Here is a 21,496-nt window from a genome sequence, read left to right as displayed (position 1 = left end):
GAGGTGTTCTAAAGCTCAAGTGACAATAAGGATGTCTTATTAAAAGTGATTATGGGAATAAGGGAAGGGAGTTTTGAAACTTACCTCTTCCTTTCTGTTGTAACTGTAAATACAGTGTTTACATCTGTCTTTCATCTGTAACTACTGGCATTTGAGCCTTGAGGGTACCCCTTCTACACCTGTGGAACATCTGACTCTGATGAGGAGAAAGAATAGGACTAGAGAGGGTATGTTCAGCAAGATCTGCAAGCCAATGCTGCATAAGACTATGAACAGAAGGCCTGGAGGGTGAGTATTGCAGACACTATGTAGAAGGAAAGAGCAGACGGGAGAAGGAGAGGGAGATGCACCAGGACATAATAGGGCTTCTCAGACAGAATCACAAATGCTGCAGGTGCTTGTTGACCTACAGATCCAGCAGTCATGGCTTGCCCACCCATTGCAGTCATTGGAGAACTCCAATTTAGCAGCTCTCTACATCTCCCAACATTCCACGTGGCATCGCAGGTCACATCCCTACCCCTACCACTCTATTCCGAGGAACAGCCACTCTAACCAAAGTTCACATATGCCAACTGTAGAGCTCACAGATCAATTTATGTGTAGCTGAAATGGGCAGGGTTGTTTTCTAACTTTCTAATTTTCAAGTTCTGTTCTGTTAATTTATTTTGGTAGTTTGTATTGTATTGTTTTTTTTTAACTGCATGTTGTTTATTGCCAGGCAATAAATGTGTATTTTTTAAATAAATTTAGTTTTATTACCTCACAACTTATGCTGCTAGTCAAAGCACCCACTACTTGTAACTCCCACCAATTAGTGCTCATTTCTTGGGCCTGGACATAGTACTCCACCATCTGCAGTGTGAAAATTATGGGATATGGATAGCATTATGGGATGGAGAAAGTTGCATGATGGGAACATGACTCCTTGCTCCCAGGCACCTTTGTGTGACTCGTTTCTACCCCACAACACGTGAAAATTTCCCAAAAGACAGTGACCTGGCCAGTGGTGAGTGGCACAGTGGAATAGCTACCTGTGGTGCACTGCAACCTACATAGACATAATCACTGCTGAGTACACACAGTGTCAATGAAAGCAGCCAAGTATGCATGTGGACGAGCAATATGCTAACTGCAGCAGCTGTACGCTGATGTAACTTACATCAACCAAAGTTGTAGTGTAGCACAGCCTCACTGTGCTCACTTTAAAGCCTCACTTTAATCATAGTTCTGATAAAATCCTTGCTGCACCTTCTAATTGATTCTCCCCAGCCGCCAGCACCATCTCCTTTTTGTCTGGATTGAGAGTCTGCTAGCTAGCAACCAACCTCCAATCTTACATAGTAATACTCCTAGGGGAATACTGTGCCACTGCGCGTGCGCAGAATTCATGTCTCCCAAAAATTTATTTGCTTCCCTGGAGAAAAATCACTTTCTGATGGGGGAAGCAAAGGGAAACTGCAAAATTGGTCATGCACTGCTCCCCAGCAGCGCAGGTGCATTGTTTCAGACCTCCAGAGCAGCCAGCGGAGAGGTAAATCAGTGGGGGGGAGCTGGGGATGCACCAGCCAGTGGCTTCTACCCTGTGTCAGGCTTAGCTGCTATTCCCGGCAGGGATGAGACTTCTTCTTCCCCTGCAAGGAGCGGCCAGGACTGGGTCAGACCCACCCCCAGAAACCTCTCTAGCTGCAGGAAGCGCTGCACGCTCTCTCCTTCCTGCCTCCATTGCTCTTCAGCGGGGGGAGGGGGGGAAGGAGGTCACTGTATGTGGAGCTGCTCCTCTATCTGCCAGGTGCCCATGCATCTGGACCCACCTCATACCCAGATTGCCCCACCAAGCCTCTCCACCCACAACCAGACCTCCCTCCCCCCACTGAGGCCCTAAACCTGAACTCACACCCCAACAAGCCTGACCCTCTGCATCTGGAGCCCTCTTGCACCCAGACACCCTGGCCAAGCCCCACCTCCCTGAATCTGGACCCCACTTCTGCACCCAGACTGCATCCCCACATTTGAACCCCCATCCCAACAGGCCCTATCCCACCTGCACCTGGACCTGACTAGTTCCCCAGACATAGACCACCACCCCACTGAGCCCCACCAAACAGCACCCAGACCTGCACCCCATCAAGCCAGCACCCGGAACCCCCTCCCCCCGTTGAACTCTCCATACCCAGACACCCCTGGCCTAGCCCCAACCACCTTCACCTGGACGTCCCCCCCCCCCGCAGAGTCCCATTGCCTCTCCACTCAGAACCCCTCCCCCAATGAGCCCCTGTTCATCCAGATCCCCCTTGTACCTGGACCACCCAGCTGCCTGCAGCCAGATTGCCCCACACAGAATCCTTATCACCCCACACCTGGATCTCCCCGCTCTAAGCCTCTCCACACTTGGATTCTGCTGGGCTGAGCCTGCCTGTCTACATCTAGTGTGCTTGACATAGAGGGGAAGAGCCCCAGGGTGTTTCTGGGGCAGGTCTGGCCCTTGTGTTGTGTCAGGGTTGGGTGCAGCCTTACCACTGAGTCCATGTCCCGGGGTGAGGGCTGCAGGGTGATCTCCCACCTCTGTGCAGTCAGTGGCCTGTGCTCCCCACTGTCATGCTGGATCCTCCACATTTATTTATTGACCAATAAAATTTGCAGATTTTTAAAATACTGTTTGCAGAATTTTTAATTTTTTGGTGCAGAATTCCCTCAGGAGTAAATATAGGAACTCCTATAGCAAATTGTGATTTAAAATGTCCCTGTTGTTTGACCTTCTCTTTTCCAAATACAAATAGAGAATTCTGACATGGGATTTTAACATATTTTAAAAGTTAAATTACTGCTTATAAAATATATATCCAAAGAGCACTAGAGACTGAACTCCTTTCTGCAAAGGCAGTTTTATTTTTCCACTCTATCTGATCAGTGCACTTTAAGTTTTACCTGTAGCGGCCAATTCTAGAGGTGAGAAGATAGTGTGGTCTTGATGCTCCTTGAGTCTGTGGTGCCTCTGACTCCTTGATGATGATCAATTAGTTGCAGTTGAGATTATGGTTTTCATGATGTGTAAATAGACTGAGACCATTAGTGCATTTCTCCTAGGCTACTAAGCAACCATCAGTAGTAACTTTCAGTCACTACAGACCCAGATTTGATTCAAACCAGTATGTCAAGATGAAAGGCTCTGTAACCCTTTACATGTCCCCTGAGCCATCTAGTCTGTTTGAAAAACAATTTGATGCATGTCTTGTAACTGGAAAGAAATAAGGAATCCTTTCCCGTTCAGATTTTCCTGAAATAGAATCAGTATATTGGAATATTTTAGCCTTTTTTATAAGTGATTTCTTAACAGTGCAAGAAAGTGTTTCATTTGCTTTTTAGAATCACTGATTTTTTTCCTATTTGTAGTAGCAAGAGTTAACACAGTAGAGCAGTAGAGATTCTGAGATGCAGCATAGGAATTACGTTCTCTGTCATTTGTGGTTTAAGAAAAGGGGGTGGTATTCAGCATTTGAAAGGGCTTTAATGAATGCTGTTAGTGTTTGTGAAAGCTAATGGTCAGAGGATGTGGAGGAAAGCAATAGAAAGTGCATTGGCTGCTTCAGTGTGACCTAATTAGCATTTTTCTTGATTGAGGTGACTGTTTCACCTTGTATTTTCATCCCAGCATTTTTCATCATCTCTTGCCATTTGTTTATATTCAGATGACATATGATTTAAAAAAGCGCTTTTATGTATGTGAATGCAGTCCCTCCCAAAATTTGCTTGCCATATGCAGGAAGAGCATGTGTTTCTCTAGTCTTGGTTGGATGCACAAATCTTCTTTTATGTGCATTGCTTCGTGCCCTGTTGCCTAGACGATCACTTGCTTTCATTGAGGATGTCTGGCTCTCGTAAAGAGTTTGACGTGAGGCAGATTTTAAAAATCAGATGGAGATGGTTTGGTCACCAGTCATCAATCCCTAATTCTGCAGTGGACAGCCACCAGGGAGACTTCTGGAACAGAGGACAAAATGCAACAACTGGTGGGACAAAGTTTTTAGATCCAGGTAACCTACCATTACCTTTGGCATCAATTGGTTACAGAAGGTCTAGCCAACAGGATTTCCAGAATTTGCCTCCTTGGCCAATGGCATCCACCTCTGAAGTCCCTACATTTGAGTTCACAACAGAAAACTGTGGAGATGCGCGTTGGCTTGACAGACCAGAAGCAGATGATGGAGCGAGTGAAGAAGAAAATGAATCGGACAGCAGTTCATGCAGGTTAATTGTTATTTTCCTATTTTGGGAAATTAATTGTCATTTTATGTCTTGAATGTCATTTTATGTTTCATGCCTACAAATGTCAGCTATAATTTATCCTAGAAATGCTTCAGAATTTTCTGATAGTTGCATTGCATCAAAAGCATAAAAATACTGATAACTGGCAGAGCATATAATTGAATATATTTGCTATGACCAAATTAAAATTTAACTTTAATATAGCTAACCTATAGCAAAATTAATCTTTACAGCTACTGAAAATAATATGCACACAATAGCTTTACAAGGCTTTTTTTGAATTACTTTAGAGTAACATTTGTTCTGTGCTTAACTGTGTTAAGAATTAGTTTTACACTAAATTAGAAAGAAATAATGTAGAGGTAAGATTTCTATAGCTCTGAAATCTTTTAAGTATTTTTGAGAATAAAAGATTCAAATGGAAAAACAAATTTTATTTATTTTAGCTATGAATCTCAGTTATAATTGTGTCAGGTATGTGCATTTTTGCAGTGTTCTGGAGTTGTAAATCTGGGCATATAAATCTGTATTTTAATGTCCATATTTATATGTTGATTATGCAGCCGAATGTGAGTACAGCTTAAAGAAAAAAAATGTTTTACTTCATCCATTGAAAGTGATATATTGCCAACCAGCTTGTGCAGCAAACTAAAACATGAAAAGTGCCTTAAATTGATTGTGGCTGTGCTAATCAAGTGTCTTAAATTGTAAACATAATTATGTCCATAAAATTATGGTAATAGTTTTGTTTCTGTTTTACATCTTGTTTCTGGTGCTAAAAATAAATAGTATATGATATCACTATTGTTTTTATCAAAAGGTGTATGTTAACTGGTGGAAAATAAGTAATACGTAATTTAATTTCTCTTTTTTTTTTTCTGTTTTTTTCCCAAAATGTCAGTTTATTTTTATTACAACCTTTATTACTTAGCTCAACTATACTATACAGAGTAACGTGTCTTGCTGTGCCCTTTTTTGTTGTAAATATTAGAAATGCTACAATAGCTAACTTGTCATCTCAAATTAATTTTCATGTGGTTTGCTTTTTAGCTTTTAAAATTATTTTGCAGTGACTTGATATTCTAAAGAAGTGTGATTATCTTTATTTAAAGGGGGCAGAGTTTTATTAATAAGCCTATTAGAGATAGATCAATCTAGTTAATATAGTTTCAATGTGTTTGCGTTCCCTTTGGAGAGTGTACCCGTATATAGAAAAATTTAGTTGGTGCAAAGGCAAACAGACAAGAGCAAACACTGCACAATTTATGGTTTATATCCTTAACAAAACAAAAATTCTCCATGTTTAGGAGTCAACATAGTATTTGCTTTTGTCACTGAGTTGGAAACATTTATCAGAATTATCAGGGAATGAAAAACTGCATAATGAGGCTTTATAAAAAGCAATTTAGTCTTGCTTATAATAAGTATATTTAGCTATCAACAAAATGAGTTTCAGAGAAAGTACCTAAGAATCTTCTATATGAGGTGATTTTCAGTATGTGTTTTTGTAAACAATTATATGAACAGTTACTACAGATGACATGAATACATCACCATTCAATCTGCAAAGATAGTCTTTTTAATATTTTCAGAAACATCTACTCATTGAGTGCAATTTTTCTATGTACAGCACTACACAAACAAAAGAGGATATTCCCCAGGTGAAAACTATTGGTATAAAAAAACATGTTTAATTCAAAGAGATCAATGTGCAATCTTTAAAATTAAAGAGACATTTTGATTTGCAGAAATGGTCAAGTACAGGAAAGGAACTGAAGTATGACCAATAAAACTAGTTAATAAAAGTGGAGTATTACAATTATCTGTTTAAAGTATAGGGGGAATCTGTGTATAATCTTAGTATTTTAATTTTATTTATGGTGATGGAGTTCTGTTTTTTGTTTTGTTTTTGCAAGTGGCAAGGGTTATGTAGTACTAGAAATACAATTGAAGTACAAATCTTGTCTGGCTTTTGTAGCCTTTAACAAAGTAACTGCATCCTTGTTTTCTTGTATGTTTACACTCGTAATCTGAATCATGTAGAATTATTTGCCTGGTGTGTGTATTCTTTGTATTGTGCTTTAACTCTTGCCATTACTTTATTTTCATTTAAATGCGAGAATTTTAGGTAAATTATGGGTTCAATATGAACTGTCATGCCTAGTTAATGCTAATGGTTAAGAAGTTGCTTCATTTAATCATTAGTTTGTGTACATTTGCATCATCAAGATAAGGTGTATACTAAACCATTTCTGCTACACACCCTTTATAATAGGTATGCAAGAACCCCAAACTGGAATAATCTAAAAATACCAAACAATGTGGCACATCAATTGACACAGTCTGACTGACTGAGCAGTTGGAACCTCCCTCCTGCTTGTAATCATTAAAGTAAAGAGATTTAATAACCATACAATCATTTTTCTGTATATGTTCTTCTAAAATACAATTTCACATTTATTATGTTCTTTTGGGTAGCACAAAAATACTTTGTTGCACTCGGACTTCCTTCCTAATATAAGGGCCCCATGCTCCCTTCATGTGGAAATAAGCCACATCTGGGAGTGGAAAATCCATTTTAACTCAGTTTCTTTCATTGAATTCTTCTGTAAAAGAGGGAAGACTTGGATGGACAGGCGCGCACGTGCATACACACACCACCCACCCTCCTCTGTCATAAAGGAGAATGAGATTCCAAGCCCATTGATCTGCAGAGATCTGTAGGAGAGAAATGTTGTGTGTGTGGAAAGTTCTTGCGTCTGCACTCCTCTCTAGATGAGTGCCATGTTGCAGGCCCTGGAAGCACAGCATGATAGAGGAAATAGTCCTGTATTCTGCATGTCTCCTCCCACCATGCCATATGGGAATATGTGGGCCAAAGCAGAGGGAAGAAGGGGATTTACATTCTGTTTCTTGACATGTATACTTTAACATGTATATTGGGGCCTATACATGAGATCCTTTTTGCTATTGATCCTCTCTTACACCTCCTGTAGTGCTGCTGTGTATTAGCTCTTAAATACTGTAGGGTGTACCTTAGGATTGCCAACTTTGTAATATTTAAAAACTGGACACTCCAGCAGGAGTGCCGAAACTTCCCCTGCCCTGCCTTTTCCCTCCCAAGACCCACCTCTTCCCCTGAGGCCCCTCCCCCCGTTTGGTCCTCATCCCCCTCCATTCCCCATTGCTCGCTGCTTTTTCCCCTCTCTTCCCCCCCTTTCTCTCCCCCTCTGCTCGGGTTGGGAGGGACTTGTCTGCAGAGCTGGGGCACAGAGAGGCAGTCACCCAATGCAGGTAGGAGGCAGCCCCGGCTGAATAGGGGATGGCACGGGTAATGACCCGGTGCCTCCCTGCCCACATTAACCAGACTTTTGGTGTCTGGTCAGTAGATCTGACCAGACGCTGTCAGGTCTCCTTTTTGACCGGACTTTCCGGTCAAAAACCGGACACCTAGCCACTCTGGTGTAGGCTAAGCATAGAAAAAGTTCATTTCACCTAGATATCTCTGGAAGATTGTTAGGGATAGGTTATTTAATGATTAAATAAATACAAATTAAAAAAAAAAACAATACCATGGAACTAAACAGATCTGTGTCAGACATCACTGATCAGTTTACTAGTATATTGTATCCTTCCTCCCCACCCCTCACTCTGTTGTCTTTTTAGATTGTAAATTCTTTGGAACAGGGAGCATGTCCTATGTGTTTGTACAGCACCTTGCGCAAAGTAGATCCACCCTGAAATAATGGTTGTTTGTTGATTTGTCAGTTGTGGGTTGTTTTGTATTAGGATGATACGAAGACACTTAATACTAGCTGAGGGGCTTATAGAGGAGTATGTACTGGTTGTATGCCCCGTCCTAGAAAGTAAACCAAAATCAGAATAGACACACTGATAATATGAAACAAATTTTCCCTTGTAAAACTGAAATTGTCAGCATTCGTATAAATAAGACAATTCTCAGTAACTCAGGCAGTTATAGAAAGTGTTAGTGTCCTGTTTGTCTCTAGAGAGGCCTCACATACATACAAGGGTTAAAAAAAAAAAATTCTGTATTTTTTTCCCACCTGGGTCAGAAAATTCATTTTAGCATTGTTCTATTGTGAAAGGTGTGGGTTGCTTTTTTAAAAGACCTTTTTACTCAACAGGGGTCTGTTCCTCATGTATCTTGTGTCTTACTCTGCTGACAGATGTTGAGGGGTTTTGTTTTGTTTTGTACTGCTTTTCACAATTGTCTTGTGTGTTTCTGAGATCTAGATGTCAGTGTCCTCTCAGTCTTTACAGAACTAAAGATCTTTTTTAGTTCCTTCTAATCCCTGTCTATCACCATTAAATCCTGGTCTCTAACTCTCTCAAACTCAGTGTCTTCTTTCACTCTTTTCTTCTTTTCCCCTGCTATCATGCCCCCTCTTCCCAAATATCCTGTTTACCACTAAAGGATATTTGCTGCTGCTTCTGGGACCACTAAAATTTATTCTTTTTTTGGCATTCCCCTCTTTAAAACTCTTGCCCATGCCTTTTATAATTTTTCAACTTGGGTACTGTAAAATTATGCTTTTTAGCCTTCCTGTCTCTCTTCTCTCCAAAACATACAATTAATGTCATTTCCTTTTGCTCTGTCCATACCACCTCCCTTCAATATTTGAATCCCTTCCCTGGCTTCTTATTTCTTACCATGTTAGACTGAAAGTGGTTAGCCATGATCAAAGCAAGTCTTATCTGAAAAATGTTTAGCACAGATATATACTATTAGGAGCATTTTTGTATGTAGATGCAAGATCTGTGATCTGGCCATTAGCACAATACATTTCTGTAGTGTAGACAAGGCCTTAGTCCTCAAGTTCAAGGGTGTATATACTCTCTCTTCCCTTACTCTCTCCTATAACCACCTCTATTCTCATTTCCTCCTAATTTCCCCTTCTCTTCCCCCCTTCTCCCCCCCCGTCTTTTACTCCCTATGTTTCTCCTAGTCCTCGCTAACAATTCCAGTATGCCTTCATGCCTGCATTCATGCTGAGCTCTACATTTGAAAAAATCTCCTACTTCCGGTTTGCCAAATGCCTTCTCCTTCATATCCCAAGAATCCTTCCTACCTCATTCTCCTTTTCAAAAAACTTTCCACACTCTCTGTTACTTGAATTGATGTCTTGCTGATTTTTTATTGTAAGCTGTTCTGGGAAGGAACATCTTATTCCATTTTTGTGAAGTATCATATGAATATTTGTAAGTTTACATACACTAATAATTCAGAAAAAGCTGACGTCTTAAAGTTCCAGTGGTGAGTTACATTTCTTGCCTCCATCTACTGACCAAAATAGATGAACAATATATTTGACCTATTATGCACTAAAGATTTTTGCAAAAAGGTTCCCATTGGTAGCACCATTGTGAACCCTAGTCTAGAAAAGACTTCAGCAGCTTCCTGTATTTTTACCACTGCTAGGGTGACAGATGTCCCGATTTTATAGGGACAGTCCCAATATTTGAGGCTTTTTCTTATATAGAAGCCTATTATGCCCCACCCCGTCCCGATTTTTCACACTTGCTGTCTGATCACCCTAACCACTGCTTGGTGTCATAGCAAAAATGGTATAGTGTGTGTGGGATTTTTTGGGTTATAGCAGGTAACTGTATCACATTAGCTATTCGAACTGTAATAGCTAGTAGAGACTAGGCACTGCAGGTAGCCTTTACTGCGAGGGGACTAGGCGAGATCAGCCTTTATAATCCTGCCTGTGGTTGACCTCACCTAGTTTACCTCACAGTAAAACTGCAGTGACTTGTCTCCACTAGAATTTTACAGCAGGATAACTAATGCATGTTTGTTATGCCATGGTAAAAATGCAACATTTTCTTGGCAGTGAAGACAAAGCCTTAGTTTAAACCAACTGGACTAATGGTAGTATTGGTAGGCAACTTTTTACAAATAATATTTATTGAATAATTGTTTTTCAAGCCAAAGGCACTAGTCCTTAAGAGGAACAATGTCCACGCTAAGTTTCAAATCTCAGATGTTGGTCCTATATACTAGTTCCAAAAAGGATATTTAGAACTTTTTATAATGGGAAAAGGATAAAATATGTTTTTGTTTTTTCACTCTACCATAATGAAGTTTGCTCAGACTTAAACATTTTATTTTATTGGCAAAAGCAAAGCATTGAGAAGCTCAGTCTAAGACATGGTCTACACTAAAAAGCTACTTCACCCAAAGGTATGAAAAATTCACATCCCTGAGTGGCATAGTAAAGACGATCTAATCTCCAGTGTAGACAGTGCTAGGTTGATGGAAAAATTCTTCCATCGATCTACCTACTGCTTCATGGGGGAATGGAATTACCTAGAACCCCTCCCATCGGTGTAGGTAGTGTCTACACTGAAGTGCTGCTGCAGTTACACCGATGTAGTGAATCAAGTGTAGACAAGCCATAAAAGGTGAATATTTTTGAAAATGGAATGTTTGAAAACAGCTGCTTATAAAGAATGATGGATTTGTAACCTTAATTATGGTAGGCAGGGCTAGTGTTTACTAGAATTCTTATGTAGTAATTACATTTTTTGTTTGCTTTGTTACTATCTGAGATTATAAAAATCCACAGTTTACATGTTCCCTGACACTGTGCTCCCACCTCCTCCAGAATTTAGAAAAAATTGACATTTCTTCTGCTTTCAGAGATAGCTTTCACATGATAAACTGCTGCTCTGTGTCCTTGTTGAGCTGCAGCAGTGCAGCTTGAAACAGCAAAAGGACGAGGCTTTCTTCTGGCAACTAGCAGAAATTGCTAGATCACAGGCCCTGGTTCTCATGGGAGACTTTAATCACCCTGATATCTGCTGGGAGAGCAATACAGCGGTGCACAGGCAATCCAGGAAATTTTTGGAAAGTGTAGGGGACAATTTCCTGGTGCAAGTGCTGGAGGAACCAACTAGGGGCAAAGCTTTTCTTGACCTGCTGCTCACAAACAGGGAAGAACTAGTAGGGGAAGCAAAAGTGGATGGGAACCTGGGAGGCAGTGACCATGAGATGGTCGAGTTCAGGATCCTGACACAAGGAAGAAAGGAGAGCAGCAGAATACGGACCCTGGACTTCAGAAAAGCAGACTTTGACTCCCTCAGGGAACAGATGGGCAGGATCCCCTGGGAGAATAACATGAAGGGCAAAGGGGTCCAGGAGAGCTGGCTGTATTTTAAAGAATCCTTATTGAGGTTGCAGGAACAAACCATCCCGATGTGTAGAAAGAATAGTAAATATGGCAGGCGACCAGCTTGGCTAAACAGTGAAATCCTTGCTGATCTTAAATGCAAAAAAGAGGCTTATAAGAAGTGGAAGATTGGACAAATGACCAGGGAGGAGTATAAAAATATTGCTCAGGCGTGCAGGAGTGAAATCAGGAAGGCCAAATCACACTTGGAGTTGCAGTTAGCAAGAGATGTTAAGAGTAATAAGAAGGGTTTCTTCAGGTATGTTAGCAACAAGAAGAAAATCAAGGAAAGTGTGGGCCCCTTACTGAATGAGGGAGGCAACCTAGTGACAGAGGATGTGGAAAAAGCTAATGTACTCAATGATTTTTTTGCCTCTGTCTTCACGCACAAGGTCAGCTCCCAGATTGCTGCACTGGGCAGTACAGCATGGGGAAAAGGTGACCAACCCTCTGTGGAGAAAGAAGTGGTTCAGGACTATTTAGAAAAACTTGACGTGCACAAGTCCATGGGGCCGGATGCGCTGCATCCGAGGGTGCTAAAAGAGTTGGCGGGTGAGATTGCAGAGCCATTAGCCATTATTTTTGAAAACTCATGGCGATCGGGGGAGGTCCCAGATGACTGGAAAAAGGCTAATGTAGTGCCCATCTTTAAAAAAGGGAAGAAGGAGGATCCGGGGAACTACAGGCCAGTCAGCCTCACCTCAATCCCTGGAAAAATCATGGAGCAGGTCCTCAAGGAATCAATTATGAAACATTTAGAGGAGAGGAAAGTGATCAGGAACAGTCCGCATGGATTCACGAAGGGGAAGTCGTGCCTGACTAACCTAATTGCCTTCTATGATGAGATAACTGGCTCTGTGGATGAGGGGAAAGCAGTGGATGTGTTATTTCTTGACTTTAGCAAAGCTTTTGATACGGTCTCCCACAGTATTCTTGCCACCAAGTTAAAGAAGTATGGGCTGGATGAATGGACTGTAAGGTGGATAGAAAGCTGGCTAGATCGTCGGGCTCAACGGGTAGTGATCAATGGCTCCATGTCTAGTTGGCAGCCGGTTTCAAGTGGAGTGCCCCAAGGGTCGGTCCTGGGGCCGGTTTTGTTTAATATCTTTATTAATGATCTGGAGGATGGTGTGGACTGCACTCTCAGCAAGTTTGCAGATGACACTAAACTAGGAGGCGTGGTAGATACACTAGAGGGTAGGGATCGGATACAGAGGGACCTAGACAAATTAGAGGATTGGGCAGAAAAAAACCTGATGAGGTTCAACAAGGACAAGTGCAGAGTCCTGCACTTAGGACGGAAGAATCCCATGCACTGCTACAGACTAGGGACCGAATGGCTAGGTAGCAGTTCTGCTGAAAAGGACCTAGGGGTCACAGTGGACGAGAAGCTGGATATGAGTCAACAGTGTGCTCTTGTTGCCAAGAAGGCTAACGGCATTTTAGGCTGTATAAGTAGGGGCATTGCCAGCAGATCGAGGAACGTGATCGTTCCCCTTTATTCGACATTGGTGAGGCCTCATCTGGAATACTGTGTCCAGTTTTGGGCCCCACACTACAAGAAGGATGTGGAAAAATTGGAAAGAGTCCAGCGGAGGGCAACAAAAATGATTAGGGGTCTGGAGCACATGACTTATGAGGAGAGGCTGAGAGAACTGGGATTGTTTAGTCTCCAGAAGAGAAGAATGAGGGGGGATTTGATAGCAGCCTTCAACTACCTGAAGGGGGGTTCCAAAGAGGATGGAGCTCGGCTGTTCTCAGTGGTGGCAGATGACAGAACAAGGAGCAATGGTCTCAAGTTGCAGTGGGGGAGGTCCAGGTTGGATATCAGGAAAAACTATTTCACTAGGAGGGTGGTGAAACACTGGAATGCGTTACCTAGGGAGGTGGTGGAGTCTCCTTCCTTGGAGGTTTTTAAGGCCCGGCTTGACAAAGCCCTGGTTGGGATGATTTAGCTGGGAATTGGTCCTGCTTTGAGCAGGGGGTTGGACTAGATGACCTCTTGAGGTCCCTTCCAACTCTGATATTCTATGATTCTATGATAGGTGTGTATTCCACCATCCCACTTTTTAATAGGCTGTTAATATTGAAGCCTAATTATGATTATTTCAGTGCCACCAAGATTAATTGTTTTGCTACCAAACAATGAACCACTTTCCCAGGCAAAAATACTTAATCAAAAATCTTGCTTGGAGTAACAAAATCCCTTAAACTAGTGGCACTCAGACTGTGTTCTGTGATCCTCAGTGTTAAATGTTTTAAGACCCAAGTAATGAGTTGACTTCCAAAGAACTACTCATAATTAAAATAAAGCATGTGCTTAAATTCTATGCTGGATTGGAGTCCTAGGCCTTGTCTATGCTACCACTTAAGTTGGCATAAGTTATGTTGCTTAGGGTGTAAAAAAAAACCCCTCTGAGCGACATAATTTACATCGACTTAAGTTTGAAAGAGTAAACTGAACTGTATTTTCACCGACTTATGTTCCAAGATATGTGACAATAAAAATATTTCCACTGCATACATGTCATAACTATGTGTATGTAAATATTTATTTTTCTAAATTTATTCTCAAAGGAGTTGTATAGAAAGGGCACTTTAAGACATTTATCTCTCAAAAGTACTGATGTGGCCTCCATTACAATAGTATCCAAGAGCCTTACAACAACCTGTAAGGAAATGGAAATGTCGTTATACCCATTTTACAGATGGGGAACCAAGACTCAAAGAGACTAATGGTATGTGTATACTGCAGCTGCGAGCATGCTTCCCCGCCTAGGTAGACAGATGCACACTAGCTTGCTCGAGCTAGTATGTTAAAAATAACAGTGTGGACTTTGCAGCATGGGTGGCGGCAAAGGCTGGCTGCCCAAGTATAAGTCTACCCAACCCATTGGACCCAAACTTGTGTGGTCCCAAACTAGGCTATGCTGCAACATCCACACTGCTATTTTTAGCATACTAGCTTGAGCGGAGTTAGCACGTCTGTCTCCCCATGCTGAGACATGCTCCCAGCTGCAATGTAGACATGTTGCCATAGCTATGCCAGCATAACCCGGTAGTGTGGATATAGTCTACACGGATGAAAGGGATTTTTCTGTCTATATAGGAACACGACTTCCCCAAATGATGGTAGCTAGATTGATAGAAACATTCTTCCATCAGTTTAACCTCCAGCATAGATGTAGCTAAATCAGCTGCATTGGTCAGGGGTATGGATTTTAAGTATAGATCAGGCTTCAGTGTCTTGCCTAAACCTACATAGGGAGTCTGTGGTAAAGCAAGTAATGGAACTCTGGTCTTCTGAGTTTCGGGCTAACTCCCTAACCACTACATCAGGGGTTCTCAAACTGGAAAAATGCGGTTTTAATTTATAAGAGGGGTTGCACTCAGAGGCTTGCTCTGTGAAAAGGGTCACCAATACAAAAGATTGAGAAATACTGCATTAGATCATCTTTCCACTCTTCAATTCCACTCTTTGGACCACACACGTGTGTATGGAGGAGGGAAGATGCGAATAAAAGTAATTGCAAGAGACAAAGTGTTAACCTGAGTAATATATATCACTTCTAAAATGCAAGCATGACTTTCATTGTTTCAGCTATGAACAGAATTGCTGTATTAAAATATTAGCCATACTAAGATTTTGTTATTATGTCCTTTAGGACTTCCAACAGCAGTCAGACTCTATCATCTTGCCAAACTATGGAGCCTTGTACATCAGATGAATTTTTTCAGGCACTCAACCATGCTGAACAAACCTTTAAAAAGATGGAAAACTACCTGAGACACAAACAACTATGTGATGTGGTATTAGTTGCTGGTGATCGCAGAATTCCAGCTCACAGGTAAATATCTAAAAGATTCTGATTCTAAAATAAATTACATTGGCTTACCTATGTTTGTGCATCTGTGGTGTAAGGGTTAACTATTTTGCTTTAAAATAAAAGATTCAAGAAAGAGGAGGTTTTGATGAAATAAACTTTGGAATCTAAAAATTAACTTCTGTCTATTCCCTGTGATACATGATCAAAAGTAATTCTAATGGGTACAATGTTAATTCCCACCTGTGACTAGACACTCAAATATTTGGCAAACAAAAACAATAAAATCCCTACCCAGAATCAATTTTGAAAATATTTCAAGGACTGTAGTGTATCAGAGGGGTAGCCGTGTTAGTCTGAATCTGCATCTGAAGAAGTGAGGTTCTTACCCACGAAAGCTTATGCTCCCAATACTTCTGTTAGTCCTCAAGGACTGTAGTATTTTTTACTGTTCACAAAGAAAAAATTGAATTTAACATTTAAATGTGTATTGGATGTTCCCTTGTGTCTTCCAAATTAATTCAGTGTTATGGTTTACACAACTGTAAGACCAGCTGGACGATTTTCCCTTAGCAGCATTCGTAGGGTTGGTCTCGGTCCCCCCTGGAGTGGCGCCTCCATGGCGTCCAATATAGGAGCCTGCTGACCCTCCACCCCCTCAGTTCCTTCTTACCGCCAGTGATGGCTGGCTGGAACTTTGCTGCGTTCCTGCAGCAAGCCTAGCAGTGTCTCAGTTCGTGTATATAGTTCTGATTCTCATAGTTTTATAGCTAGTGTTAGTTGTAAGTTAGTCAGCTGTTGGGGGGGTTTCCCCTAAACTCAACCCTTGTCCCCTCCTGGGGCATGCCCGGGTCCCCAGGGTTTAAACTCCATGTGGTCTGCGGGAAGTTTATGCCGAAGAGTAACCCCGGGAATCGTGAACAGAATTCTCTGCTCTGGCGGAGGAGGGGAAGCTGATCTCACAAGCATCCCTCCAAGCAGCCCTGGACGCAGCAGATGCAACCTCCCGCACACTGGCCACCGGAGTGGTGATGCGGCGAGGTCCTGGCTTCAGGTTTCCGGCCTTCACCATGAGGTCCAGCAGACCATCCAGGACCTTCCCTTTGAGGGACCCACATTATTTTCTGAGAAAACGGACAAGTGGCTCCATAGCCTAAAGGACTCCAGGGCTACTTTACGCTCCATGGGCCCGCACCCTCCGGCCACTCAGCATAGACAATTTAGGCCGCAGCCAGCCCGCGGCCATATCAGCCCCAGAACCGCCCACAGGCCCCGCGCGGTAGGAGTAGGAGTGGCAGGAGGAGGCAATATCCGTATGCTGGACAGTCTTTGGGCCAACCAAGGCCTCCGTTGGGGCCTAGACCCCAAATTTGATGGTGCGGTCAAGGACGACCTACCAGTCAGGACCTTGGATCCTACCAACCTTACATTTGGTTGCAGTCCTGCTGTTTGGTCTGTCGATGGCCCCGAGGGTCTTCACAAAGTGCATGGCAGTTGTGACGGCCTTCCTGCACAAGCACCAAATTCAGGTGTTTCCCTACCTCGACGACTGACTCATCAAGGGCCGCTCCAAGGTACAGGTGGAGGCTCAGGTGGTCTTCATCAGATAGACCTTCCTCAAGCTCGGCCTCCGGTTAAACGAGGCCAAGTCTACCCTGTCCCCAGTCCAGCGGATAGAGTTCATAAGGGCAGTCCTGGACTCGACTCAAGCCAGAGCGTACCTCCCAGAGTCCAGGTTCCGGTCCATGTCCGACATCATTCTCGGTCTCAGGCGTTTTCCGACCACTACAGCAAGAAACTGCCTGAAGTTGCTGGGGCACATGGCTGCGAGCACCTATGTGGTGAGTCACGCCAGGCTCAAACTGCGCTCTCTCCAGTCCTAGTTGGCGACCATGTACCGACCAACCAGGGATGCGCTGGACTCTGTGGTGACGCTGCCCTGTGCAGTGCTAGACTCCCTCCGGTGGTGGCAGGTTTGTGTAGGAGTGCCCTTCGCCAGCCCTCAGCCCCCCCCCCCCATCCTTGGTAACCAATGTGTCGGACCTGGGGTGGGAGGTGCACCTGGGGGATCTCAGGACCCAGGGCCTTTGGTCCTCGGAGGACCTCACCTTACACATCAACGACCGGGAGCTGCGGGCGGTTCATCTTGCCTGCCAGACTTTCAAATCCTCCTTGGCAGGCAGATGTGTCGCAGTTCTCACGGACAATACCTCGGCGATGTTCTATATCAACAAACGGGTGTGCATGCTCCTCTCACCTGTGCCGGGAAGCCCTCGCGCTATGGGACTTTTGCATAGAGCATGCAATTCACCTGATGGCGTCTTACCTTCTGGGGGTGCAGAACGGCCTAATAGACACCCTCAGTCGATTGTTTCACGGTCACGAGTGGTCTCTCCACCGGGATGTGGTACATTCAATCTTCCATCTCTGGGGCTCTCCCCAGATAGACCTGTTCGCCACACGCTGGTGTGGCCGAGCCAGCATTGGTTCACGTCACTGCTGCAGATGTCTGTACAGGCGCTCATCCCGTTGCCCCTGCTCCCGGACCTGATCACACAGGATTGGGCCGCCTCTGGCACCCAAACCTGGAGTCGCTCCACCTCACAGCCTGGATGCTCCATGGCTGAACCTTGTAGAAATGGGATGCTCCCATCAAGTTAGGCAAGTCCTCCTTGGTAGCAGGAAACCCACTACCAGGGCCACATACATGGCCAAGTGGAAACGTTTTTCCATCTGGGCAGGGCAGCAGGGACAGGCTCCGTTGCTCGCCCCGGTCCCACTCATACTAGATTACTTACTTCACCTGAAGCAGCAGGGACTTTCACTCTCCTCGGTTCGGGTCCACCTGGCCACCATCACTGCGTTTCACCCAGGGGCTGACGGTTTCTCGCTCTTCGCAAACCCACTGGTCAGTCGCTTCCTCAAGGGCCTGGACAGACTCTTCCCGCATACGTGACAGCCTGTCTCGGCCTGGGACCTTAATTTGGTCCTCTCTGCCCTCACGGGCCCCCCTCTGAGCCCTGGGCTACATGCTCACTGCTGTATCTCTCCTATAAGGTTGCGTTCCTCATGTCTATCACCTCAGCTAGGAGGGTCTCGGAGCTCAGAGCCCTAACGTCCGAGCCACCCTAGACTGTCTTCCATAAGGACAAGGTCCAACTCAGGCCACACCCGGCGTTCCTTCTTAAGGTGGTCTCCCAATTCCACATGGGACCACGTTTTTCTCCCTGTGTTTTATCCTAAGCCACACTCTTCCAGCAGGGAGTGTAGACTGCACTCCCTGGACGTTCACAGGGCCCTGGTGTTCTATATCGAAAGAACCAAGCCGTTCAGGAAATCAGTCCAACTCTTTGTGGCTGTGGCCCACAGGATGAAGGGACTCCCTGTCTCTTCACAGCATATCTCCTCATGGATCACGTCCTGCATCTGTGAGTGCTACGATTGGGCGAAGGTGCCTGCCCCGCCGATTACAGTCCACTCCACCAGGGCGCAGGCCTCTTCTGCGGCGTTGCTGGCTCAGATTCCGACCCTGGAGATATGCAGGGCGGCCACATGGTCCTCAATTCATACGTTCACATTGCACTACGCCATCACGCATCAGGCCAGAGACGACGCAGTTTTCGGTCGTGCAGTGCTTCAATCTGTAGTGGACTCCAACCCCACCACCTGAACTCCGGCTTGGGAGTCACCTGCTTGGAATGGACATGAACAATCACTCGAAAAAGAAAAAACGGTTACTCACCTTCTCGTAACTGTTCTTCAAGATGTGTTGTTCATGTCCATTCCAGTACCCACCCTACTACCCCTCTGTCAGAGTGCCGGCAAGAAGGAACTGAGGAGGTGGAGGGTCGGCAGGCTCCTATATTGGAGGCCATGGAAGCACCACGCCAGGGAGTGCCCAGGCCGACCTTACAGACGCTGCTAAGGGAAAATCTTCCAGCTGGCGTGCATGCAGTGCGCACACACCTGCTTGGAATGGACATGAGCAACACATCTCAAAGAACAACAGTTACGAGAGGGTGAGTAACTGTTTTTTTACTAAAGGGTTCTTAAATCTAGTGGAGAAAGGCATAGCAAGAACCAGTGGCTAGAAGCTGAAGCCAGACAAATTCAAATGACAAATTAGGCACAATTTTTTAAAAGTTAGGACAATTAACCAAAGGAGCAAAAGGAGATGGATTCTCTATCCTTTGATGTCTTTCTGGATGATGTGCTTTAACCAAACATTGCTGTTGGAGACATAGTTGGCACTTTGTTTCACAGTCATACCACTAATTTTCAAATATGTCATTCCAAGCTATATTGTTTATTGGCAGTTAGTTTCCCAAGGCTCAATTTCAATATTAACCTGAAAATCAGTTTATAGCTGTGCATTTTTAAAAACAGTTTCTTTCCAAGTTCTGTCAGTTTTCTATTGGACAGTTCACCATAGATCAATTGGTCTGGTATGTGCTTCTCATCTATTTGTAGAACATGCTCAGTTTTTCCAAGTTATATTTCCATCAGAATTGCCTGTATGCAGTTGAGATCAGTGTGCATCAATACAATGTGGGGGATTATTTTATTGTAATACTTTGAGTGACAAAAAGATGTCTCAAATGAAAATTAACACTTTGGCATTATGTTTGTAACAAGCCATAAGGAGAATGGAAAGCACTCCTGTGTTGGAATTAAGTGTTCAGGGTGGATAAAAATCAATGATTTAAAAAAAAATTTGATTTCTTTATTTAAATAGAATTTTTTTTTTATTTTTGAGGAAAAAACCTATCTAAAGATAGTTTTAATTAAGATACATTATAGCTCAAAGATATCTCATCATGGAACAGGGATTATAAATTCTAATTCTATAGTATGAGACAATATATTCATGTAATCTTTAAGAAAAGTTTTGTAAATGAGTTCCAGTAGTTCATGGATTAGGAACCCAATTTTATGGAGTTCCAGGGGCTTCTGTATAGATTATTTTGGTTAATCTTTCTATCTACCCAATGGGATTCAGTGCTCAGTCTAGAAGATACCATCAGAGATGCTTAGTTTTGCAGTTCTCAAACTGTGGATTTGTGTCTCCAGAGATAATATGCTTGTTAACAGCAAAAATGTTTTTAATTAAATAAATACATAATATATAGAGGTGAGAAATAACAGTCCTCAACCTTATTGTCTCTCTATAAATTTGTGTACACAGAGTCAATCTCTTACCTCTCTCTAAAAGTGCAAAGTTTCAAAAAGTTCAATGAATAGAAGATTGTTGGGGGCAGAATAGATCTGGACAAGGAGAAGAAGCCTGGAGATAAATGTGAGAAGGGAGGGACAGGCAGTAGAAACAAAAATGAAACTGTTTGAGCAGCACATTCCAGAAGTCTTGAGGTCTTTTTGAGTGTAGCCTTCATTGATTTGAGATCTACCATACCATTCTCTCACTAGAAGGGAAAACCTATAATGGCAGCAGGCGGTAAAAGAGGCCCAGTTTGAAATAAGAACCATTCAAGAAATATACCGTATATACTTGATCATAAGCCAGTTCATTTATAAGTCAACCCCCCCCCCAAGATGGATAAGTAAAAATGGAAAATTTTTATGACCCGTTCATAAGCCGACCCTATAATTCAGGGGTCAGCAAACTTTGGCTCCCAGGCCATCAGGATAAGCCGCTGGTGGGCCGAGATGGTTTTTTTACCTCAAGCATCCGCAGGCACAGAGGTAAACCTAAGTAAACAAAGTGTCCTGGCACGTCAGCTGCTTACCCTGATGGGCCGGGACAGCAACTGGTGGGGAAATTTTTTTGGAGGGAGAAGCTGGGAGTCAGGTGAGTAACCCCTGTGACCACCCCCCACATACCTCACCCCTAGCCCGGGACCCCCACACTCTCCCCATCCCATCCCTTCCCACCTTATCTGGGGAGGGCCAAGGGAGGATGTCTCTGGCCTCGCTGGAGCTGCTTCAGCAGGCCGGGCAGCGTGGCCACAGCCTGCTCCGGTGGGCCAGACTGGGTGGCGCGGCCGCAGCATGTTCCAGCAGGCTGGGCCAGGCGGCACAGTCGCAGTGTGCTCCAGCGGGCTGGGCGGCGCAGCCACAGCCTGCTCTGGGGGGTGAGGCCGAGCGGCACGGCTGCAGCCTGCCACCCCAGAGCTACAGCTGCTTCGGAGGCTGGGGGGAGAGCAGCGTGGCCAGAAGCAGAGAGACTCTGGCCCCGCCTCTTCCCTTCTG

General features: G+C 43.8%; 1 protein-coding gene across 4 annotated transcripts in view; it reads left to right on the top strand.

Annotated features, from left to right (window-relative positions):
* Positions 1 to 21,496, top strand: part of KLHL5 (kelch like family member 5) — a 108,557-nt gene that overhangs the window by 30,839 nt on the left and 56,222 nt on the right. For 3 of the 4 annotated variants that reach the window (XM_034771128.1, XM_034771129.1, XM_034771130.1), the window contains one exon: positions 15,131 to 15,313. In XM_034771128.1, coding sequence (XP_034627019.1) covers positions 15,171 to 15,313 — 143 coding nt within the window. In that variant the 5' untranslated portion in view covers positions 15,131 to 15,170. Of the gene's footprint in view, positions 1 to 3,740; positions 4,249 to 15,130; positions 15,314 to 21,496 lie in introns of those variants that run through there. The other variant, XM_034771127.1, reaches the window with a different exon arrangement.

Source organism: Trachemys scripta, chromosome 5, assembly GCF_013100865.1.
Source record: "Trachemys scripta elegans isolate TJP31775 chromosome 5, CAS_Tse_1.0, whole genome shotgun sequence".
NCBI lineage: Eukaryota > Metazoa > Chordata > Testudines > Emydidae > Trachemys > Trachemys scripta.
Note: the sequence above shows the minus strand (reverse complement) of the source record. Positions and strands in the feature narration are given on the sequence as shown.